We start from the raw sequence: 25,700 nt of genomic DNA on the forward strand, positions 1-25,700 counted from the left end.
AGTGTGTGTATTTGGTCACTGTGTGATTGTGTGACTTGGGATAGAGTGAATTCTGTTTCCACCAGATCGTATGTGACTCGTTGTAAAAGAACACATTTTTATTTTGCCTATTTGCCCTATTTTGCCGACTTATCATAAATGACGGGGAAAATACACGTTTTTTTATTTGTGTTTATGGGTGCGTATTTACTCGTACATTTATTTGCCGACAATGGTTCATTTTGTAATCTTAATCTACTGGGGTTCTGGAGATTTTTTTTCTCCCTAAACTCCCACTTTTTTGGGGAGGACTTTTTGGTTTTGGAGTAGTTGGCAGGTGTGTGGGGTTTGTTTTTGGTTTGGTTTGTTGGGGGGTTTTTTTTCCCTCCTGTTGAAAAATTTAAAGAAATCAGTTTAGATGTTGTGGCGCATAAAGGAACTCTGGATACGTTGATATACAGTCGAACCTGCTTCAACGACCACCAGTCCAATACCAGCACTTGTACTAATGACCTTTTCCCACTCCCCCCACCCACCATGTTATAGCGATACTGTCCAAAAGGACAGTCTGCCTAAGATGACCACTATTCTCCTCGATCACTGGTTGTTGTCTTGGACAGGTTTAGGTGGTTGTCTAGGACAGGTTTGACTGTATTTGTCTTTTGAAACACTTTTTTTTCCTTGGGTCTCGTCACTTTAGATTGTGGAGACGATGCCTCAGACGGAGGCGGTGACGGAGTTCCTTCAGAAGCTGGATTACTTCTATGAGATGGTTGAGGACAGCGAGAACCACAACACCCTCACTGTGCTCGACAAGTCTGTGCCGGCAAACGGGAACGTCGCAACAGCCAACGGCGTCTCTGGATCAGGTCTTGTATTTCTTTTCTTTCTTTAACATTGGTTAAAAATGTTTCTGTTACTTTAACGTTTATTTTCGGAATTGTTGACATTGTCATTTATACAAGATATGGTTTTGTTATTTTATTCAGAAAATGGGGAGGTTGGGGGATGGGATTGTTGAAGCCGTCGTAAAAACAATGTATGTTATTGGTGTTTCATTCTCGAAATTAGGGGGGGTGGGGGGGGGGGATTGAATTGTTTTTGTGTCAGTAAACACTGAGACCACAACACCACCTGTGTACTGGACGGCCCGTTCCAAATTATGGGAGTGTCAAAACAGCCAGTGGTGTCTTAAATTTTGGTATTAAAAAAATTTCTTTTGCATTGTTTTGTTTAAAGATATATATATTTAGTGGACTTGTTGACGTATTAATTGGCACAAGGTATGGTTTGGTTTGGAACAAATGAGTAGACACAAGGTGTGGTGCAATAATGTTATTTATTTAGGAATTTACGGTTTTGTTTTTAACATGTATTTGTAGAATTGTTGACCCTTAATAGTCACAGGGTATAATATAATAATATGGTGATGGTAATTTTTAAAATTTTTTTTTTTTTTAAAGGAATTTGAAGGTAAAAAAAAGGAAAATAAGACCTTTGTCTCCTTAACCCTATCTGTACGTCATGTTTTACTATCATATCCATACGACGTGGGGAACTCTGTGCCCCCACTTTCCAAAGAGGAAATTTACTCGTTAATCCGGTCCGTACGCTTTGCATAGCAGTCTGTCAAAATGATTTTTGAGAAATACTGAAGGTTTCAAAGAGATCGTCGCTGTAGAAGTATTCTAAAATGTGAAAAATACTACCCCTGGGGTACAAAATGACCTCAGGCGTACGGATGGGGTTAATAAACACAAGGTGTGATTGGGTATTGGTATTATATTCAGGAAGTTATGGCTTTTTAAAAAACATATATATTTTAAATTTTAAAATTTTTTACACATTCGTAAACATGTGATAAGGTTGGATGTTGGTATTTTGTTCTGGAATTTGAGGTTAAATTAAAAACTTTGGTGTCTGGTATTGTTGACACTATAGTAAACTCAGGGTATCGTATTGTGTCAATATTTTTTTTTTATATTAAAGAGTTGTTTTTTTTCTTTACATTTTGGAACTGTTGACCCCTTTGTTAACACAAGAATTGACACACCATGGGTAATTTTATTCAGGAATTCAAAGGTTTTTGTAATATAAAAAAAAAAAATTGTTGACATAGTAAACACAGGGTATGGTTCGGTATTGGATTGGTGTACAGTTCAGGAATTTTAAGACCACTGGCCTCAAAGCTCAGACCTCATCAGAATGCTATGTATGTGCATGTCTTGGGGAAAGTAAGGCCCAGGGCAGAATGATTTCGGCAATTCCCACTTATACTCATGACACTGCTGTTTGCTGAGGCTCACAGTGAGCTGTTCCGTGTTGTTGTATAATATGACATAACTGCTACCCCACTGTGATGCCTACGGTAAGTCATATGATGCGTGTAAGGTCAAGAAGTTTGAGCAGCGAGTCAAACTTTACTTGAACTACTTTTTGTTTTGTTTAATGAACCCTGGACGGAATATTCCACATACTTATTTTAAGTGGTATTTTTTTTTTCCCAGCAGAGGAAGACGCGGACAAGGGAGATTACTCTCTTAATGTGACACAGCTGTTGAAGCAGGACATGAAGCGCGTGACGGAGAGTACAGGAATCATCAGAGCCAATGGTAGGACGGAGGGGCAGACTGTTGCTTGCCGCGTCTTTAATGAAGTTGGGGGTTTTAACATTTTTCTGAAATTATCTCCCTATGAGGAATACTAGTTCTTCGTCAAGTCCCAGATCTGAATTGGACATCGACAATTCGTTCCCCGAATCACGTACTATCGTAACCGACAGAAATGGGGTTTCGAGCTACGGTGCTTTAAGTTTTTGCGCCATTTTTCAAATCCTGTTGTGACTGAAAGGAACATGATATCTTATTGATTTTTTTGGTTTGTATATAGACTTTATGCCATATTTTCTGTCACTGCCTCGGAAAATCGATTTATCTAGTGAAAAATGGCCATTTTTGTCACTTACGTTTGTACGTGAATGCAAAGTATGTAGCGGTGTAGTCACTTACACTACACAATATGGCACTTATGATAGTTCGTGACAACAAAACAAACCATAAAGTTACAGTTACGTTATTTTATTTCAAAAGGAAAAAGCATGGTGAGGCATTTTACCAGTACTTACTGGTTCTTGAGTTTCACAAATGAATGAATAAGTAATATGAAAAGCCTTGCGACTTTGAAAGAAAATTGGTTGAATCAAAAAATACCCAACAACATAGACCAGGAGCAAGTTTATGATTTATGTGCGTCACTTTGCAAGTTTGCGAGAGAGGGAGAAAGAGAGAGAGAGGAAGGCGGGGAAGAGGGGAAGGGAGAGAGAGACGAGGGAGGCAGAGACAGAAGGAAAATAAAAGAAGGAAAGAGAGAGATAGAGAGAGAAAGTTTATGTGTAATGGTCATGAAAATTTTAAATTCTATGTAGCAATCATGTAGATTAATAGTGAGGTAAATTAAAATAGAACTCTAAAGGGTTGATTCTTGACTTGCGTTAGTACGTGACTTAACAATGTGAGCATACAAGCGATGGAAGAGACGGCCTACGAACTAGCATGTCGTCCCTTGCATTAGTACGTAATTCTGAATATATTTAAAAGGGTGCATATTGCTTCAATGTGGTTCTCTTTCGTATGAGGCAAACGCCCCCCTTTTTGTTTTTCTTCCACAATTTCTCCCTTTAAAATATAAATGTAAAAATTATAGACCCGTCATGCGTATGTCCACTTATTTTATTGTCGTAATGATGTTTTCAACAATTTTTATAGATTAACCAGGTCTCAATTGAGACTGGCAGGGTGGTTACTTTAACATGGTGTTGACTACACCTCGAAGCCATTTTGCTTTCTGAAAATTATGTTTAAAAATGTTTGTGTTCATGACAACCACCTGTAGAAAAGACCAGTTCCCACCTTTCTCCCTTTGTGATTTTTCTTTGTTATAAATATGCTATCCCAGAAGACAAGCTGGCTAGGATGATCACTTTTTTGCCGATGGTTAATGGGCTTTTTTGAAAGGTTTAACTGTAATTACATTCTAGCATTAGTTTTGTTTTTTAAAACACTCCTTCTGTACCAATGCCTTAGAATCCTTAGTGGGGGACGGACCTATGATGGGTTGGGGAGAGATGGAAGGTGAGGCTGACTGAAAGAGAAGAGATGAGATAAAAGGGGTAAGAAATAGATTTAAGACAGTGGTAAATTTTGCAAATTTTGGGAACAAGTTCAACATGGAAGTGAATATTCCTTCTTAGTTTGTTTTCTTGTTTTGAAATGTTCTAACAAAATAATGGTAGCAATTGAAAAATTGTGGATTCTAGTTCTTGATAAAAGATAAAGAAGGTATCATTAAGATTTTCCTGAGCTTGAGAAAAGTATTCATGTGAGTGGTTGGCAGGCATTCCGGTGTGGTTTACTCATTGCTCCTTTTTTAAGAAGTGTTATGTTTTCTGTCACTCTAGGGAAAGATATCTATATCTATAAATAGTGTATAAGGGAAAAAAAAGAAGGCTTGTGTCATTTTCCAGCCAGCTTCGTCATGAGTACACCATTCACCTCTTGCACCCTGCTATTTGGTATAGACTGTCAAGAAGGGCTCTCCCCCCGTCTTTACTTTGGTCAATTTTCTCCAAACCCAGCCAGCTGTGTCCCTCCCATATGCCTGAGATCTGCCTCTAGATCTTGCTTTCAGCTTCGTCATGAATGCGTTTAGTCAAAAAAAGATTGCAAATATGGGCACTAGTCATAACTGGCTTCTTGAGCATCTTTTTTGTTCTGTCATGGGTCAGGTTTGAATGGAAATCACGATTCAGATGACCATGATAGTCCTGAAGCTGAGACAGATCGCATGGAAAAATATTTAGTCCACAACACTTCTACGCTGAGGAAGGATGGAGAGACAGAGGAAGAAGGAGATGATGAAGCTGAAGAAGACGAGGAAGAGGAGGAAGGTAAAACATCACACAGTCACTCAGCGTCCATAAGCGACAGTGAAACGGAGAATGAAGAATTCTGTGATACGTCGGATGAACCCATTGAGGTATGCTTTTCTTGTTTGGTTTGTGAATCTAAAAGATTTCACAATTTTATTTTGGTTTGTTTTGTAGCTTGATCCCGTGATCCTGATGTCACCATGTGAAATGGGAGGCTGATTTTGAATTCGAATTTTGATTACTTGAATTGATACTGCCGATGCTTTTGAATTAGAATTTTGATCAGGTGAATTGATACCACCCTAAAATTGCTTCGACCAGACTTATCGCACCAGCTTAGCTGTGGAGAGAGAGCCTATGTTACTCTCATAAAAGGCTAATTTTGTTCCTAAACTCCTTCCTGTTCTCATTCATTATTTTCAACGGGTGTTCGTTTGTTCTCTTAACTGTGCATTTAGCAGCCTTCTAATGTTGAGATTCTTTTGCCCTCCATGGCAGTAAAAGTTACTTTTGACCGTGGACACCACCTCCCGACACGCTTGCTTCACTGAAAATGTAAATGAGATCACGACTTAAAAATCAGTGCGTTTTTTCTCAACCCTTGTGGGAGAAAGATGCTTATGTACAAATGTGAGGGGTACAGACTAAATGAGTTACTTCTCGCAATTGGCAAATGGAGATATTTGCCAAAAATTGACACTCACGTCAAATTTGTAGATTTTCATTTGATACCATATTCTTTAAGCATAACCTGCCTTTTATTATTTCCTACTTATAAATTGTAAAAACTTCACCTATAAACGTAGTCTATCTATTTCCATTGGGCTGAAATCCGAGTAGTAACGTATTTTGTCAGCACGCTTCACAAATGTTGACTCAAGTTGATGGTTTTCGTCCCTGCTTTTTTCCCCCTTGGTCAGATCATAACGAGGTCAATGGTCCAGTCCCTCACATCCCATCTCCCTCCACTGTCAGAGTCTGCGTCTTCCTCCACACCTCTCAGCAGCAGCAAGACGGTGCACTTTGGCTCTGCTACAGTAAGTGTACATCTGTGATGTCAGTTGCATAGCAACCAGGTCCATGCTAGCTAATTTTTCTCATGGAGCAAAGAACTGGGTGAACAGAGTAGTGAATAAATGTTTTGAACTGCTTGACGTAGAGAGCAATGTCTGGGGTCACCGTGGGGGTTGCTGTGGGGATGCTTATGTGTCTTACAGGGACAGGAAACAGCAGGCTGTTGAGTCTGTTTTACTTTGCTTTTGGCCATAGTTCTGCACCGAAAGGAAGTCGGACAGCTATATAACAAGGAAAGTGTTGGAATGGAGTCCGCAAAGTAAAAGATCATGGCGAAGACCATGTGGAACCTGGAGAAGAGTCGCAGAAACTGATGGACAGAAAAGTGAGAGGACATGGAATAACATCTAGAGGCTATCCTAGGATAGGGAAAGGTGAAAAATGTTTGTTCGTGGGCCTATACCCTGATCCAGGGTGAGAAGCGCAATGATAACTATCTGTGTTGAAAAGTCCCAACCACCACCCTTACTTTTACTTTTACAGTTCCCTTCTAATACATAGAAGAACTTTTCAAAGATAATAGAGGAGAAAAACCGGTAATAAAGAATGAAATAAATGGACCTCCAATACTGAAAGCAGAAGTACAAGCTGCCATTAGGAAAATGAAACAAGGAAAAGCCACAGGGCCAGATAATATTCCAGTTGAAGTGATTGTCGCGCTCGAAGAACTAGGCACTGAAATAACAACAAAGCTCCTAAATGCTATTTATGACAGCGGTGAGATCCCAGAAGATATGATGACGTCAGTTTTTATAGCTTTACCTAAAACACCAGGTGCCACTGAGTGTGATATATGCATAGAACAATTAGCCTTTGAGTCATTTTACAAAAATATTGTTGCGAGTAATAATGGGAAGATTGAGAAAAAGTGTAAGACCAGAGATATCTAAAACGCAATTCGGCTTTGTTCCTGACAAGGGCACCAGAAATGCTATATTCACTTTACAAATGTTAATGGAAAGATGTTTTGAAGCACAGAAAGATCTGTATTTATGCTTCATAGATTATTCAAAGGCGTTCAATAAAGTTAGACATGATGAGCTATTTAAAATACTGGAAAAGCTAGACATAGATGGAAAAGATGTAAGAATTATCAGAAATTTGTACTGGGACCAAAACGCTGCTGTACGAATTAATGGAGAATACAGTGAATATAAGCAGATTAGGCGAGGAGTGAGGCAAGGATGTGTTATGTCACCAGACCTCTTTAACATGTACAGTGAAACAATCCTTAGAAACATAGAAGAATGTCTAGGCCTCAAATTTAATGGAGAAAAATATTAATAACATTAGGTATGCTGATGACACGGTTTTAATAGTAGGCTCCGAAAAGGACCTTCAAATGCTTCTAGATACTGTTGTAAAAGAAAGTGAACATAAAGGATTATTGTTGAATGTAAAGAAAACAGAATGCATGGTAATATCCAAAAAAGCAGCAAATCCTAGTTGTAATCTCATTAGCAAAGGTGAAAAGATCAAACAAGTTCAACAGTTTAAATATTTAGGATATATGATAACATCTGATGCCAAATCCTCCGCAGAAATAAAAAGGAGAACTGCAATGGCTAAGGCTAGTTTCAATAAAATGAGCCCAATCCTGAAAAAGAGAAACATATCAATGAACACCAAAATGAAAGTCCTGAAATGTTATGTTTGGTCAACCTTTGTATATGGCTGTGAATGCTGGACAATCACTAAACACAGTGAAAATAAAATAGAGGCAACAGAAATGTGGTTTCTTAGGAGACTGCTAAGAGTAACGTGGAAGGAAAAGAAATCAAATGAGGTAGTGCTTGATGAATCCCACGTGGGACGTTCAATGTTAAAAACAAGCAGGAAACGACAAATGCAGTTTTTGGGACACCTGAATAGACATAAGGGTCTTGAACATCTAGCTCTCACTGGCAAAATTGAGGGCAAGCGAGGCAGGGGTAGGCCCAGAACTACATACTTAGGGAACCTAAACAAATTAGTAACAGGGAAAAACCAGGGAAACGTAGCTTTTCTGAGTGCATCCGAGCAAAGGAATGAATGGAAAATCATGATCGCCGATGTCTGTCGCAGATCTGGCACTGGATGATGATGATGATGATGTTCCCTTCTGCTGATAGCGGTAAAAGTGGGGACATACAGACAGCCGTCTGTCTGCAATGAGGGGAGTGGTCTGAATGAGACTGAGACATATGTTGTATGTTCTGAGGGTCTCTGCCACTATCCCCCAGCTTCGTGTTATCAGTTTTCTTCCCTCCCCAGCCCAGCACAGATAGCTTCAGCCCTGGTGGCACTGGGGATCTCTCGGATAGTCTGCTCGTGCATCCTCCAGAGGAGAGTGGTGACAGATCCGAGTTGAACCTTTCGCTGGCCGGTCACTCCTTTTTGACAGAAAGCCAGGAGGCCAGCCGGCTGGACATCACCACTTGTCGGGGAGAAGAGGAGGACCGGGATAGAAGGAAACGGGGTCAGGGGTCAAAGGGCGGGTCCGCTGGCGGTTCAGGAGGTCACGGAGGAGATGGTAAGTCTAAAGGAATTTTAAGATATTTTTTCGAATAGTGTCCTTTCAAGTTCTGAAAGTCTACGATGGTCTGGGTGGGTGCTATAGAGATTCCGCTTTTTTCTGGGGGGGGGTTTTCTTCTGGGATTCAGATGTCAGTTGCATAGTAAAAGCTTTATTGTTTCTGGTCTAATAATAGCATGGCAATTTTTTGTTCTCTGTGTTTGCTCTTTGTCCTCAATAAATAGATGTCATTATGCAAATATGCACTTCTCTGTAATGAAAGTAAACCAAAGGGGTGGGTGGTTGGTGGGTGCTCTGGTGTGGTTTGCTCCTTCTTTCCTATCAAACATCTGTTGTCTTTATCTTTCCTCCTTTTTAGGGTTTGTTACTCTCTTGTTAGACCTCTGATCTTCAGCGTTTATATGACCTTATAGTATTGCAAGTGCTTTAAAATTTTTACTTAAAAGCTAAACCAAAGGCAATGGTTGACCATTTCATATGGGAGGATATGGTGAGCATTTGTGAGATCCGTCACATTTACATGATTGGATCTAATGAGAAGCTTGTACTAGCAAATGTTTACTGAAACTTCTGCAAGGTACAGCTTTATTTGATTTTTCTTACTCCTTAGAGAAAAGATCAATATAATTACTCAAATTATTATTTTTAAAGAACTTTGAAGAAGTTAATTGAAAGTGCCTTTTACCACTTATTTCTCTCTTAGCTAAGTGAAGATCTACTGCCTTTACTTTACCGATTCAGCAACCATAATTTTTTTCTTGTGTCCCCCCCCCCCCCTCTCTCTCTCTCTCTCTCTCTCTCTCTCCCTACCTCTCTCTCTCCCTCCCTCCCCCTCTCTCTCTCTCTCTCTCTCTCTCTCTCTCTCTCTCTCTCTCTCTCTCTCTCTCTCTCTCTCTCTCTCTCTCTCTCTCTCTCTCTCTCCCTCCCTCCCTCTCTTTCTCTCTCTCTCTCTCTCTCTCTCTCTCTCTCTCTCTCTCTCTCTCCCTCTCTCTCTCTCTCTCTCTCTCTCTCTCTCTCTCTCTCTCTCTCTCTCTCTCTCTCTTCATGTTCCTGACTCATCTGTTCCCAGGTGACCCAGACAGCCCGCAGGGCGGGGGTGCTGGCGGTAGTGGCAGTGGTAGCCGCCGGGGTCTGTTTCCCGGGCCCGGCGGGGGAGGTGGGGGGAACCGTGGCTCGGGGAGAGGTGGGGACCACGCAGCGGGTGACCTCAACGAGCAGATTGTGGTGACACTGCTCAGGCTGCAACACGACATGAGCGGTGTGTTGAACCGGCTCAACAGCTTGGAGGCCTTGGTCAAGGAAGGACGCGCTGTGAGTTGTTGGTGGAGTTATTGTTGTTTCTGATTTGTGGGTGTTGTTGTTGTTGTTTGTGGCCTGTTATTGTTATTGTACCCCTTGGAACCTGGAGAAGAGTCACAGAGATCGATGTACAGAAAAGCGGGAAGACATGGAATAACACCAAGAGGCTGGCCCAGGATAGGGAAAGGTGGAAATATTTTGTGCGTGGCCTGTACCCTGATCTAGGGTGAGAAAGGCAATTATGATTATGATTGTTGCTGTAATTGTTGCTTTAATTAACTAAGTTGGGATATGCTGTGAAGTGTTGTTGTTGTTGTTTTGGATTATGGGCTGTTGTTGTTGTTTTTGTTGTTCAGTCGTGACTTATTGTTTTTGACTTCTTCTTAGGGAAGAAGAGAAATGCTGTGAGGTGTTGTTGTAGTTGCAGAGATTCCAACCAGTACGATTTTACGTATTTTAGTACGATTTTTTGCCGAAAATACGTGAATACGACTTTTCACGAAAAATATGCATTCTGGAATGCGAAAAACAAGAGATTCAGCTGGGGCGAGTAATCCTAATAATTTCCCAAGTCCCATCTTTTGATAAAATAGTTTCAGTATCACGGAACTGGAATATTTGAAAACCAAGTCCTATAAGGTCAGTAAGTTCAATTTTGCCGGTCGCGATTGTGATATTATATATTCGTTCAGCTTTTCCCTGTCTGAGAGTACGATTCACTTTCACGCCAACAGGCGGCTATGGTGGAAGTGTATGTGACACCGAGGCTCGAGCGGGAAAATCGAGATCTACTTTCGCTTTCGTTATCACCCAAAAGTTTGCCAGCGGTAGTCTGGTAATGCAACATTTGTGACCACTGACATGCAGGTTGGGCAGTATAAATAATAAATGCTGTGTCGCCGTGCAAATAAAATTTAATCAATACTCCGACTCGTCTCTGTGCTGTCACTTGTGGGAAAAAAAGAGAAGAAAATACAAGCGTCGTCCGATTTTTAGATTATCTGGTTCGCCATCGTGACCGGTCAGTGACCCTGCGTGCATTCGCATCATAAAAATAGGGCATCGTGTGAGCAAAGACCGTCTTTGGGGGGAGTAACCGGTGTGGTGAAGTATAGGACTACGGAATAGGTGAGGGGATTATTGATTTTTAAAAAAAAGATATACTTGGGAGGAGGGGGGGTGTGTGAAGGCAACACCAGAGGACAAAAACTTAGAAGCAATTTCAGTATTTTGATTAGAGCTCTCTGCAAAGCGCGCGTTGGTGCAGGACGTGTGCGGAATCGGGACCCTTCATACTTTGCAAGTCTGTGTTATTGAAATAAAGCGTTCGTGTTTCATTGGATGGGTGGTAGTAAATTATACCTACATTGTACATTGTATGTTGTAGCTTTCTGTTCAAGACTGGCAGATTTTCAGTGTCACTACATCTTGCCCTCCCACAGTTGTTACAACTCTCACAGTGCATGGGTCTACTTGAGCCATTCAAGTTATGACTCTTCTCTGAGTTTGAGCAATAATTTTAGTCTGTCAGTTCATAACATAAACCATGACTCCCAGACTGGTTCTTGATAGTCGAAATTCTTATTCTAGGCCCTTCCGAACGCTCAAAGCAGGATTAATTTTTTAATATAATAATGAGACGAAAATATTATAATAGACTGAAATACTTAAGTCAAACAAGTCCCCAGTACGACACTGAACGCTAACATGTGTTGACTGGATATATGTATATTGTACGCGTGTGTGCTCCCTTTTTCGAGCTGGTGAGCTTGTAATTTTTTTTCAGGAAATATTGCTGGACGCCCTGAACATTTTACTAGTTGGTCGGTCAGTCGTGGGGAATACACATTTTCCCCTGAAAATACACATTTTCATATTTCCCAATACTCATTTCGGTTTTCTGTGGCTGGCATCTCTGTAGTTGTTTTTGTCTCTGGGTCATGGAATTTTTATATATGTCTATTGTTGCTTTTATGGAAGGACATATACACTGCAAGATGTTATTTGTGGTCCTTGGGTGTTGTTGTTTGATGTTGGGTTGTTGTTGTTGTTGTCGTCGTTCAAATTTGGGTTGTTCTTGTAATTGTAGCTTAGGGAAGAAGATATACATTGTTAGCTGTGGTTGCTGGTTAATGGGTATTTAAAAACCAAATTTTGTTGTATAATTGTTGCTGTTGGTTTTTGTCAGTGTTGTTTTGGCAAGTGGGGATGAGCTGTGAGGTATTGTCGTTGTTGTTGTTGTTGTTGTTGTGTTATGGGTCATTGTTGTTGTGCTGTTATTTGTTGGCCTGTACTTCTGGGTCTTTGGTTAATTTTGGTGATTGGTGCTGAAGAAAAGAGTAATTTACCACTCTGTGAGTGCTTTTTAAAGAAATGTTGACTCATGAGTTTTATAATGAACCATTCTTTGTTTTTCTCTTGTAGGAAAAAGAAAGAAAAAACAGAGTATCAAAGGTAGGTCTCATCATGTTGTCTACTCTGTAAGCACTTTCTTCTCATATGCTGTACTGTATGGTAGAATGTTCTGAAAGGCTCTCAAGTGGGTGGTTGCGGGTGCTCTGGTGTGGTTTGCTCCTTCTTTTGTATAAAAAAATCTATCGTCTCTATCTCCCCTCCTTCTTTTTTGTGTTTGTTACTCTCTTGTCACACCTCTAATCTTCGGCACTTATTTGACCATATTGTTTTGCAAGTGTCATAAAACTCTTACTAAAATAAAACAAAAAAGAAGAAGAGAAATGGTGTGGTTTGCTACCGACTGAAGCGGCAAAAGTGGGAAATTAACCATGTTCTTATGCACAGTAGAATTGTAATTGTAAAACTTCTTTTGTATGTTTGTCACACTCTTGTGACCCGCTATTTCCGGAGTGGCTTGATAGTCGAAGCAGACTTTGTGCTGTTGAAACTAGAGAGATGAGCTGAGTAGGCCTGATTCCTTGTAAGGACTTCTTTGTTGACATCCACCCCTTGGCGCTCATATGACCTTATGCAGTTGCGAGCGCTGTAGAACGTCTACTAAAGCAAAAAAAATCAAACTATCAAACATCTGTCGTCCTTATCTCCCCTTCTTTTTTGTGTATGTTACTCTCTTGTAACGCATAATCTATTCTTTGTCACTTATATGACCTTATTGTGTTGCAAGTGTCGTAAAACTCTTATTAAAACTGAATAAAAGGCTCTCAAACCTTCTCAACCTTGGTCAGGATAAACTTTAAAAAAAAGGCAATTCTACATTTATGCATTGGAAGGGGGGGGGGGGGGGGGGGGTGAGTCTCAAAATTGGGAAAAAAGTTTGTAGTTAGTCTTTTTGTTAAGCAATATATATTTATTATATTTTGATAATAAATTGAAATGAAGATAATTTTAATGAGTACTGTCTTTCTAGATTGTCTTGCATAGGCTTTTTTCTCTGTTTGAGATGTCACTTATTTTGTGATTCTCAGGGGGCAGTTGGAGGGTGCCATTGGAAGGTTCTAATTCTACTCTGTCCCTGCTATTTATCTCTGTCCGACTTGCTTTTTTCCAGCACTCAATAATTGTTTTTGTATTGTTGTGCTTTCCTTCACTCAAACCCAATTTATTTTATTTTGATAGGTACTATTTTGCATGACTTAACTGCTTCAACTTGATTCTCAACTTGAAATGTTATTCATCATTTGTCATTTTCAGCGAAACAAAGTTGTCGTTACATTTGGTTTTGGTGTTTTCTTTGTAGGGCTGGTGGCCGTTCCCTGATCTGTCGGTCAAGTCGGCCATGGTGATCTTCGTGTGGCCTTTGGTCGTCCATTGTGTCATCAGTTACATCAGCAGGCGGAAGAGGTGAGAGGTTGGGTACTTGTGTTGTCATATTTTCAGGTCTTCTGATAAAGAATATAGCCTATATGGATGGATGAAGTAAGTTTTATCCGTGTATGTATCTGGTTTCTTGAATATTTTTCAGCATGCTAAAAAAAGTTAATCTGATTTAAATGTTTAGAGAAGGCACAAAACTTTGCTGACTGTCCTTTTTTTAAAATGTCATTTAATTTATGTTGCTTATGGTGCTTGTTGATTCCTAATATTTTTATAAATCTCTAGCAGATCGACCTCGGCAATAGTTTTAGTGTAAGGAATAGAAAAGAAGAAAACGCACTTTTTTTATTCCAGTCACATGGTTGGAATATAATGCTGGTGATGTGCGGCTCCATTCAGATTTGACTGTTCAGTGTAAGACTCTGTCGTTTGTCATTTTTTCAAAATGGCCTTTAGCGGAGTTGAGATAAGTGTGCAATGGGCGAAAGTGAATGAATACACAGCTTTAGAGGGGCATCAATTACTAGTTAAATTACTGAATTCTTGCCAAGTGCCACTTGCGGGGAGGGGGGGGGGGATTGTTGTTGTTAATGTTTGATCTTGGTGTCTAGACGATGGCTTAGTTTGGCTGGTTTTGGCTAGATTTGACATGTCTCATATTCATCTCTCCTCAAAAAGACCAATGATGCTTTCCTTACTCATTCCTTGTGTAACTGGCATGTATTGGTCTGAGTAGTCACATTGTCCCTTGTGCAAGTTGCGCACGTTAAAGATCCCTTTGTGGTCCTTAATTTGATTAGAGTAGGCTTCGGTTGTCTCCTGGGTCAAATTCAAAATTGATTCCTACCAAGACTTGAAATACTCAATAGTCAGCATAAAAACATATTGTAGAGTACCTTTGAAATCGGAATGTGCTGCTAGAAAGCAAGAGGCTCTATGAAATAGGAAAAAAATGGTCATTGATAAAAGTCAGTTGCACAAGGGGAATGCAAAGAAGAAGACCAGGAAACAGTCAGGTGCCCCATAATTTCTCAACTTTACTGTTCAAATTAGTAGCATGCTGCCTGGATGTCTTCACAAATTTCAAAATCAATCTTTTAATCTGAGTTGATTTCTGTGGTTCAAGGTTAGATTTTGAACATAGGTGGCATGCTAATATGTTGTGTTCTATTTTTCTACTTTTCAGGAAACTGAACCGATGAAACTGTTGGTGTTGTTTTACGGGTGTGTTGTTGAGTCTCGTGCCAGCCTTACTGATCTCCCACACATTCCTCTGGGATCACCTGGACTCTCTGACCACTCACAACGTTCCTGTCACATTTCTTTGGTGTTTTGCTCTAATAGTGTATCAGGTTTCTTGAAAAAATTCATTGAGCCAAAAAATTGCTTCATGCTTGAAAATGATTTGTTTGTGGTGAAATAAGTGATAATAAATGTCTATCCTTGTTCTGGGGAGAGATTTTTATTGAGGACCCGCAGAACAACTTCCGCTATGGAATGAAAAATGAGTTGACCTGTTTCTTCCAGTTGCACAGTTAGAGTTCAGCAGCATCGATTTGTGAGCCTTGATGTGTGTGTATGAACGCGCGCGTATTTGTATGTATGAAAAGTGACCATTGTAGTCTCACAGAATGTTTTGTGTGCGTGTGGAAAAGAGTGCAAGAGAAAGGGAACTAATTATTATGTCAGAGTGCATGTCTGCAGAATGTTCTAACTTTTGTTTGCTGTTTCACTCATGAGGGAAAAAGGTTGAGGGAAATAATTTTTTATTTGCTACTTGGCTTAAAACTATTTTATGGTGGGAAAAAAACATCAAGTCATTTCACGGAAACTGAAACTTTAGATATATTACGGTGTAAAGGTTTGTATTCTTGCTAAAAAAATATAAATTTGTGCCTGTGCTTTACCTCTGACTAATTTCCACACTTTTACCTTGTGGTGCAATGACAATCTTGTTGAGGTATTCATGTCTCTATAGCTTGTTCACTTCATCTGATAAAAAAACCGATCCAATGAAATCTGTTTAATCTTCTTAGATCTTTGCATACGGGTCTAAAAGTTAGATGACCAACAGAATCGAAAAGTCCATTCACTACGGTCACTGCAACTTAAGGTTCTAACGTGTTTTCTTTGATGTGAGCTTAAAGTGGGTCTAAAGAAAATAGTAGGGCATACACCTATAACATTTTAAAGTTGACATGTTTTCCTCAACATTACACTTAACGTATGCCTAAGAAACACGATTCAAGAGCGAGGTGAGTAATTTTCGAGACTCGCGTGGAGCATGTGGAGACGTCTAGACAGCTGGGGGTGGGGGGGTGTCTACAACTGAAATATGGGAGCAGGGTGATGTTACTGTCTCACAATGAGCAACTTGCAGGCAAGATTACTGTAAGTCATTTATTTTAGTGATCATGTGTATGCGTCTAAAAAGCGGTTTGTAATATAGTGCCCAAAGAGAACAACTTTTTTATTACTGGATCAAGATGTTTTTAAAAATAATTTTTGTTTGGTCGCTGGTCTGCAATAGTGCCATGCAAAGTTTCTTGAGCGTAGATAAATTAATAAATGAGCTAGATGGGTTTTTTTAAAACACGGACAGACGAAAGTGAACAAGCTATAGTAGGTTGTGATTTAAGTTAATGAGTGAGGTGTGCAAAACATTACACCCCACTGAAACAACAAAGTTATCAGCTATCTTGGGTTTAAACCACAGTAGTGTATAATCTTGTATGAAATCAATTTCAATGTCATAGTTTCCAGAACCAATGGCTGTTTGTTTCTTATTAAAGCAAGTTGCCTGTATATGGACCCGAGATATTGTGATTTTAAGAGGAGGAGGTGAAGAATTAAAGTCTCCTTTTGTCCCATTTGTAAAATCACAAAACTGCTTTCCACATTTTAACACCACCATACTACTTTTTACATGACATTTTACCAAGCATGTATGTTTTTTTTTACTTTTGTACGAATCTTTTTTTATTCCCCTTCCCTCATCTACACTGAGCATACGTTGTTGCTTTCATCAGAAACTATTTTGACTTCTCATGGTTTATCGCAAGTTTTTTTAACACTGCTAGACTGCTAGAATTTCCAAGCACATGGAAATATGATCGAAAATATGTGTCGCGACGCAGTGGAAATAGGTTCTCGTCAATTTTCGGGCATGCAGAGTTATTGGTATGATCTTAAAGCTTGCTCATTTGTCTTGTTCTGGGTAAAAAAATATTCCATTATCTTTAATAGAATTTGAGATATATTCTCGAATGAAGGAGGTGGGGGTCACCTGGTTTCAGAGGACAAATTAGTGAGAAAATGGCTGCCAAAGATGAGTTATTTCCTTAGCTTTAGATAGAGTCCTTGGAAACTGAAAATTTACATTTTTTGTGCCTTAAAGCTACGTTTTTCAGTAAAATTCACAACAGAAATGCGTTCTTTATCCCTCTCCGTACGCCCTGGGGTCATTTTGTACCCCAGGGGTTGTATTCTTCGCATTTTAGAACACTTGTAGTGCGAAGATTTCTTTGAAACTTTCAGTATTTCTCAAAAAATCATTTTGACAGACTGCTATTCAAAGCATAGGGATCGGATTAACGAGTAAATTTTTCTCTTTGGAAAGTGGTGGCACAGAGTTCCCCACGTCGTATGGATACGATAGTAAAACAGGATGTACGGATAGTGTTAATAGGCATGAAAGGTGTTGAGCCAAAAATCGAAAATTCAATGAAAATTCACGACCTGCAGAAAAATGCCTGTTTCATCACTTTAATTATTTTGACGGGCGCCTGATTTCACCACGCTGCCTCCATATTGGCACTTCCTTTGCTGCAAAGGATATTTGTACCGATACTGTATTACTCTTCTTTTTAGGTCATGAATTAGTGGCACATATATGTGGCCTGTTTATGTTGAAGTGTGCTGGAAAATGCTACTTGCTGTAAAGTATTAGTAAAATGGACAGAAATAATGGGGGCGAATAACTTGAGAAAAGAAGATGTTGGTTTAGATGCCAATTATAATGTAGTAGGAGAGTTCACAAGAAGTGAAAATGAGAAACCAGGTTAATTCCTCAGTTAGTGAAATGGGAATGACGGATCATTTTTGTTTTCTTCTGAAAGGTCACTGACCACAGATATCTAAGTAAATGAGAGTTGTTGTTTTTTTCCTCTTTGTTTTGTTTTACGGTTTGCATTTTTGAGCGAAGCTGTGATATTGTTCTGCTCTTTTCATGTAGGCAAATGTGTATGAAGGAGACTTGTGATTGCACATGATACTACTAGTGATTAGGCTGCTGGGCTCATAATTGTGGGGTTCGGGGGTTCGAGTCGTGGGCCCAACGTTGTGTCTTTGGGAAAGGCACTTTACACGAATTTTCCTCACTTCACCTGAGTACCCGGCCATAGACAGCAAAAGATTTTGTCAGTGTGTTAGTGTTTTAGCTCCTATAAATGGCAGCTTGCACTCTATATGCTTTCCAGGAAGTTGAGATTGTTTCAGAATGCTCTCAGGTCTGCTGGGGTAATACAGTGTAGTACAGATTGTGAAGTGCTTAGAGCTTGCTGTTGAGCAAGGATTTACACTGTTGTACAAATGCTATCTATTACTATTACTACTACTAAGTTTGCTATTTGTTCTTTTGGTCTCATGAAAGCCCTTTCGTGACTCTAGGTAATCTTGCTTTCGAGTTTGCAAAGATTTCAGAGAGTTTTCGACATTGGCAAAAAGTAAGGTGTACTGCTGCGCAAACTTACTTTGTCCTCAGTAAGCTCTGAACAAAGAACTATTGGCAAGGTGTACATCATGCTGGCCACAAAGGGGTTAATAGTCATTTGAAAGTCTTTTTGTGCTCTTTGTTTGCGCTTCTTTCCTTCTCAAAGAAGATGGAGCTCATGTCATGTGGTTACAAAGCAGGAGATGTATTTATTGTCTCTGACAAAAGGGTAGAAATTTTTTTTGCTATAGCCTACTTTTGTCATTTATTCTTTTTGTTACCACTTTATAAAATTTTTTTGAAGTGAGGCCTAAACGTTTATTGTATGTAGGCCCTAAATGTACATGTTTGGGTATGGATTTTTATCAGTTCAACTCGACTTTCTATTGTCTGATTGTTGTTTTTTTAGGAGTCTCCGATTTTTCTTCTTTTTTTCGGGGGGGGGGGGGGCGGGGGAGGGGGGGGGGAGGATTTGTGAGAGATATGTTAGAGACTGATTTCTATAAAAAGTTTTCAGTCTTTGAACACAGTATCTGCAGAGCACCTCTTGTAGGCCCTACTTCTTTGTTATGCCTCTGTGTTACTGTTTCGGTAAGGTCATTTTTGTCCACCTGCCAGCACTAAATGACTGTTGAGGTGTCAGTATTGTGTTGTTCCTCTCTGTACTGTAACCCAGATTCTAGGATTTTAAACAGATGGTCAGGTTGTTTTCATATATTTTAGATTTTCTGACATGTGCTTTGATTTTTGCACATGTACCACCAGGGGCTGGTGTCGTTTGTGGCAATGTGGGAGCTGTGAATGTGATGGTGTTTCTTGTGCAATAAGTCATTACTAGAGGTGTGTGGTGTCCCTTAAAGAATTGCTCAAGAGCTTGGGATTGTTTACCTTACACCACTTGTCTCGGGATGGAGAGAATGAAACTTCATGTTCATTATTGTCATCTTTGCACAGTCATTTTCGAGTATTGAATTGTATTTGGCAGGGACTTGGTTGTTGGCTGAACTGAATGGGGGACAAGAGGTGATTGGTATTTTTGGTACTGTATTGCATGTACCGGTATGAAGTTTTGTGTACAGTTGTATATAATATACTTTCGACGGAGGGCTCAGCTGACTTCACAATATCTGCCTTGACCCGCCAATTCACTGAGTCACTCTAATTTTCTGTCTCATTCCCCCCTCAGAGGACATACAGCATAACCAGACTGTAAGGCACATATTTCATCTTTCTCATAACATTTCCATTACTTCTAATAAATACCAAGTACTGGTAATCATTTGCAGCTGGGTGAACTGAGAAGAATAGGGTAACACACTTTTCCCTGGGGGTATATATTCAAATTATTGTTTTCAACTGAGCTTGTTGATGTTGTTCTAACTTGCTCAAATTGGCAATGCATGCTATGAGAAAGTTTTCCCTTATTTGATAACATTAGTATTTTTGTATGGTTGCTTTCATTTGTAACCTGTATTGTCTTTGACATGATTGTTGTCATTGCAAGTGCTGTAAAACTTTTACTAAAACTAAACTGACCTCTGAGAGTTACAGCTTTATGAGTCATCATGACCCAGTGACTGTTTTTATTTGTGTCACATCAATCTAAGGTCGTGTCCCTGTGCCACTTTGACAGGCCAGAGGGCCCATGCTCAATTTCTAGAGATAGGAAAAGCACACAAAAAGTTACCAGTACGAAAAGTAAAAAAGACTGCTCTATGGCATTGCATTGCCTTTGCTAAGAATGTGTTTATTTTCCCACGCAAAAAATGTGTCTGGTATTATTAATTAATTGTCAGCAGCTAAGAATCTTTATTTCAAATCTGAGGGTACACGATGTACCATTACATCTTGTCTTTTATTGTTGGCCTTCATTCTGCGCTTAAGTTCACCATTTCCATCATTCTGATTTTTGAGTTTTTGTCCATCATTCTGAGCCTGAGTTTTTGTTCTTCTTTTTGAACTTTTGTCCATCTTTCTGAGCTCAAGTTTTCGTCCATCATTCTGAGCTCGAGTTTTGTTCATCATTTTGAGCTTAAAATCTGTCCATGAAATCTGCTAAACTAAAGTTCTAGTCCATCAGCTTGAGACCCCACCTCCTGAGTGTGTACATATATTCATATATGTACTTTTCATTATATTGCTCTCCACCGACTCGGAATCAGAAGATGGTTGTGGGATTCTTTTTAAAGATTTTCTTATAACTTTCCTTGTTATTTTTAGGTGTTTTTGTTGTATGATCTTTAAAAAAGATAGAAAACAGTTTCTTCAAAAGTGTATTGTATTGGTTTTTAAACATTTTTGGTCATGTAAAGATTCTGTCCGGGTTTTTTTTTTGGGGGGGGGGGGGGGGGGGGAGGGGGTTTGTTCATTGCTGGTTTTCTTTTTAAATTGAAATAAGAACGATTAATTGTGAAATAGCCTGATTTCTATAGTTCTCTATTTGATCAGCACATATTTTTTTCTTGATTGCCTATTTAAAGCACTTTTACTTCTATAATGTCTTTTTAAGGGGTCACTTTTTGATGACTATGTGATGTGATATGTTTCTTAAACTTTAATTTATTTTGTGCTTGTTTATAATTTGTGATTTGAGCGGGTGAGGCCTGATATTGAAATCTTCTGACTTAACAATTGTCTGAGAGTGTGTTTGTATCACGTGTGTACATTTGGAGTAATGTGTGCTTGCATGAGATTATTGTATGTGGTAGTGGTTGAGAGAATATGGTGTCTGTGTGTTTGCGGGCAGGAGTGTGTGTGTGAGAAAAACTGTGGGCTTCACTGTGGAGGAGCTATTGCTTGGATTATATTATAATTTCTTTGATTTTCGACTATCATGACGGAACTATAAAAAAATGAGGAGTGCTAGAAACGATACCCGATTCGGATTGTCTTAGTTCTGGAGCTCTAACTCAACATTATTTTTAGCGTAAAGGCTCAGAGTCTGAATGATATTTAAAAACCGATGACACTGAAACTGAAACCCTGCAGTTAACCTGCCTGTAACCAAAGATAAGTGCTGCTGGGGTCTGTCAGAACCAGACCCCCATTAGTGTTGGCTTTGGTTATTACCCAGTAGAAGATGCTGGTATCGGTAAAAGTACAACTCCAAAATTTCATGAGAATTGTCTTCTCTCCATCGTTGGCAAGGGCGCCATCGTGATAGCTCCTCCTCCGGGATGCTCCCAAAATATGGACGTGAGTGTGAGGCTTGTGTGTTGATAGGGTGAGGGTGCTAGTGTTCCCAATGTGTATAATTTTTACTTGTCAATGCTCAGCCTGCTGAGAATGCTCAGCCTGCTGAGCTATCTGCATAATGTGTTTGTTCCCATTTCTTTGTCGCATGTTGAAAGTCAAAGCTTTCTCAGGATAAATTTGAAGGGAATGGATCAGTTGTTGGGGGGGGGGGGGCTATAACAGGGTTATACATGGATTTTCATATGTAATGTTAAGTATCATGTGTATACAGTGAGTGTGCTCTTAAGACTTTTATCAAGAGAGGAAGAAAGAAAAAGATGTTTCTGGTGAGGTCTGGATTTTTAATTTTTGATATAAAGAAACACCACAAGAGTAAGAAGTGGGTGATGGACGGATAATTTTATGTTTAATTCAATCAGTTCAATCAGCAGAAGAATTGTTTTAACAATCTATAATTTTTTACAAGTTAAAAAGAAAAAAGAAAAAAATTCTCTGTGCACACATGCTTGGAATGAATTGAATGAGAGCAATTGTAAGGTTGCGGTGTTGAATTATTTCTGATGATATTTTTAATTGAGAGGAACAGATTCCACAAGAACAATCCCCCTGTAAATTAAATACATTGATGGCATCACGATCAATAAAGATGAAATCGTCTTCATTGTTTTGTTTCTGTGTGTGTGTGTGTTCGCGCGTGCTTTTGTGTGCGGGGTGTGGAAAATACGCTTGTTCGACTTGTGCCTTCATGGTGGAGTCCTACTGCCAGTGAATCTATGGGAGAACTTTGGTCATACATGTACATTACATGTACATGTATCTGAACAATTGAAAGTGTATCAATATAAATAAACTGCAACCTTTATCAGAGAGAAAGGCTTAAACTGTAAAACATATGATACACAGTCGAGCCTGCCATGGCAGCCTCCTGTATAATACGGCCACCTGTTCTAACTTCTAACGGCCACTTTCCATTTCCCCCATTGCGTCTGTTTCTTTATAATTTAACTGTGTAAAAAGGGTACCTGTCGTCCAACGTGGCTGCGGCCACCCTTTTTTATCAACCCACGGCCAAATCTACCTGCCTAATACGGCCAGACTTTGTAAAAAAAATTATGGCATTTTACCCTGACGCTGTGGACAAGCCGTAATAATTCAGTCACCTGTCGTTATTGTCAGTCCTTCCGATGGATGAAACAGTCATGTTGCTCAGGTCGCTCCCAATGTTTACCTAAGTTGACCAATGGGTAACAATAAATTTTCAGCTGCTTCTAAGGGAAGTGTGTGATCCGTCATAACCTATAAGGCCCGCCTACAACTCAGTTCGTAAACCCAGTCCATAACAATGGAAGTCAACACAAACTCGGGACAGAAGTGTCCCTCGTTCGCCAATCGGTGGCGATCCATTTGTTTTAGTATGGCATTTCGCCTTCCTCGTCTGACGTATTTCGTTTTGTTTTGGCCTTTCATGTAACCATAATTTTTTTTTTTAAATTTAAAAACTAACTACAGAAGTTCCCACAAAAATCCCGTCCTCTCCTCCCTTAAAAAAAAAACCCAAAAAAAACCCCTACGGCAGTCCTAAGCCTGCGACCACCTCCGGTTGGGACCTCAAAAGTAAATTGTTTTCTTCATTTTGATCAGTCTTGCATTATGACGACCACCTATCATAATTTACAGCCACTTTTCTCCTCGACAATGCTTGACGTCTTACACAGGTTCGACCGTTTTATCATATCCAAAATCCTTTATTGAAAGAAAAGAAAAAAGCTCATTAAGAGCTAGAGGAGTCACACAAATAATGTTATTACCACCACCTGTGTACTGCATGTGTTAACACCAATTTCTGTGGTGTAATAATTGGTGTAATGGTTAGGCTCTTCACTGTTGCAAGTAATCATGTAAACGATGTGACTTTGATGCCCAAGCGGACAATTCATCTGTTTTAGTATTTCCATTTGTCTGCTGGGATGTTGTGTAGCCGATTTGGCTTGGGCTTGTTCCAACAAGGAGGGTCTAGGTGGCTTGGGTCCTGAATTATGTGGTTGGGGGGTATCAAACTAAACCAAAAACAGTCATTGCGTGATGTACAAAACTGAACTAACGCTGAACACCCCCAATTATTTAGGGAGATCATTGGCTTTGTTCAGAATCTTTTTCTCCCCATATTGTGCACAGATATCTGCCTGACAGGCAATCATGGTCAATGATAGCAAAAGTACACATACTTTATTATAATGTAGTTCCTTGGTCATCAGTCAAATTGTTGTTACTTGGAACATAAAACAAAGATTTTACACAATTACTAACCTTCTGTCACATGCCACTATAACAGGAATTAGCCAAACCTGTTCCTCTGCTCTGTGTTGTGATTCCTTCCGCAGCTTTGGGGCCCCGATGCGTTGGATTGGAATCTCACACTTCACGCACAACTGAACCGAGGCTTTAGCTAGCCTTCTTCACAACCTATACTGTCAGCAGGCCTCCTCTGCCTTGATACAACTCTCTCCTCTCAAAGTCCCACCAGTAGTAATTCAGACTTTTATCAACTTGCAAACAATACAACTGAACACAGACTCACACTTTACTCACTCTCACACTTTCAGCCAAACAATACAATAGGCTAGGCCTAACCCCCTGCCACAACCAAAAACAACCAAATACACCACAGAAATCACAGTGTGCCAAATTGATTTGGCATGAACTCCGAAAGGGGTATTACAAGCAGATTCTTTAAAAATCTGGAGGGTATCGGGTGGTTTTAGAGTTTGTGTGAATCCAAAGATGGAGTATAAGAACAAGTGAGTAGCTGGAGAGCGCCTCTAGAATCCCCACTTTTTTATTTTTCCCTGTTTCCGTTTGTTAAACTTTTTTTCCGAGGCACGAAACGGCCATTATAGTTCCTACTTGCTTCTCTTTGCGAAAACCAAATCAGCAATAAAATTTACTTTTTTTTTAATTGTAAAGATCTGGTGTGGAACAAAAGACAGGCAGGTACACAGAGATTCCCAGTGTACACTATTCATTCCGTCAGCAGCACTTAGAAAGAATAAATATTGGCTCAACCAAAGAGGCAGAGAGACCCTAAACTCTATGAGTCTATGACGGCCTGGAAGACCTGTGGTGAACAGCAAGCAGCCTTTGCACGCGGGCTATCCACGATAACTGACTGGACATTTCGACAATACTTTCTTACAGTGATAACACTATTTCAACTTTAAATGATCAGAACGTTTGAAAGACATGCTAAGAATTATATTAAATGCGCTCATTTGAAAAAAAAAAAGAAGTATATATGCATATATACTTTATGCAAATTCTGTGACGTGTTTAGTTTCGAGACGGGGTCAGAAAAAATACCTCATTATCATTTTCCCCGCCAGTTACCATGGAATAGCCCACTATAGAGACTGGGATGTCTAATTAAAGTTTAAAAGAAGAAGAAGAAGATTCTGTCAGTGCACGAGCTGGCCCTGGGCATCCTGAGCTGCCCGTTGTTGTATCAACAGTTGGAGTGAGCCCCGCAGCCGTCGCCAGAATGTGTGGTCTATCTCGTTTGAATCCCACTCCAGGAAGCAGGTGCTGTTGTAGAGGCCCAACATGGCCGCGCTCATGTCGCGAGATTCGATTGAATCCAGCTTGATCACTAGCAGCGACGGCAGCTCGTGTGTTATGATGTGGCTGAAATGATAATGATTTAACGGGCTATTCTCGTATTATCATTATAATACGATCTTTTTAAACATCGCCCTGATCTAAAATATGTTGATGGGGACGTACAAACACTTTCGTTAAAACATACACACATTAAGGCCGGACTGCAGTGTAGGCGACTTTGTATTAATTTATATAATATAAAATCAAATCCCGAATGGAGACCTCTGTGAACTTTGATTATTTGAGAAGTTTTTCCCGACTGAACATCCTCTCGGCTCTATTCTATCGCAGATGGACACTTAGAATAATAATAGTAATACATCTATATATATATAAGAGGGCACGCATTATGAATTAATGGGGTTTTTTTCTGCGTTGAAACGTACGTCGAAACATACAGCTGGTTATACATACCGTGTCTTAGTAATTAAAATTAACCTACTCCCAACGAGACGAGTAAACCCAAGGCTTCTTTGAACAAATAAACATATTACATACATACACACACGCGCGCGCGCACACACACACACACACAAACTCTCTCTCTCTCTCTCTCT

The 25,700-nt window shown here is 39.7% G+C and overlaps 2 protein-coding genes across 4 annotated transcripts in view; one reads left to right on the top strand and one right to left on the bottom strand.

Moving 5' to 3' along the window:
• LOC101845546 (acyl-CoA-binding domain-containing protein 5) overlaps positions 1-15,601 on the top strand; it is a 28,555-nt gene extending 12,954 nt beyond the window's left edge. For 2 of the 3 annotated variants that reach the window (XM_005098375.3, XM_013082559.2), the window contains exons 4-12: positions 680-848; positions 2,487-2,591; positions 4,763-5,013; positions 5,827-5,943; positions 8,234-8,492; positions 9,565-9,806; positions 12,219-12,248; positions 13,507-13,610; positions 14,770-15,601. In XM_005098375.3, the coding sequence (XP_005098432.1) occupies positions 680-848; positions 2,487-2,591; positions 4,763-5,013; positions 5,827-5,943; positions 8,234-8,492; positions 9,565-9,806; positions 12,219-12,248; positions 13,507-13,610; positions 14,770-14,785 (1,293 nt within the window). In that variant the 3' untranslated portion in view covers positions 14,786-15,601. The remainder of the gene's footprint in view (positions 1-679; positions 849-2,486; positions 2,592-4,762; positions 5,014-5,826; positions 5,944-8,233; positions 8,493-9,564; positions 9,807-12,218; positions 12,249-13,506; positions 13,611-14,769) is intronic. The other variant, XM_013082558.2, reaches the window with a different exon arrangement.
• Positions 15,602-21,869: 6,268 nt separating this feature from the next.
• The window catches only part of LOC101851267 (toll-like receptor 3), a gene marked incomplete in the record, with an annotated part of 12,739 nt that continues 8,908 nt past the window's right edge, over positions 21,870-25,700 (bottom strand). Inside the window, 1 exon segment of the mRNA XM_013082560.2 lies at positions 21,870-25,167. Coding sequence (XP_012938014.1) covers positions 24,942-25,167 — 226 coding nt within the window.

This window comes from Aplysia californica, unplaced genomic scaffold, assembly GCF_000002075.1.
Source record: "Aplysia californica isolate F4 #8 unplaced genomic scaffold, AplCal3.0 scaffold00181, whole genome shotgun sequence".
NCBI lineage: Eukaryota > Metazoa > Mollusca > Gastropoda > Aplysiida > Aplysiidae > Aplysia > Aplysia californica.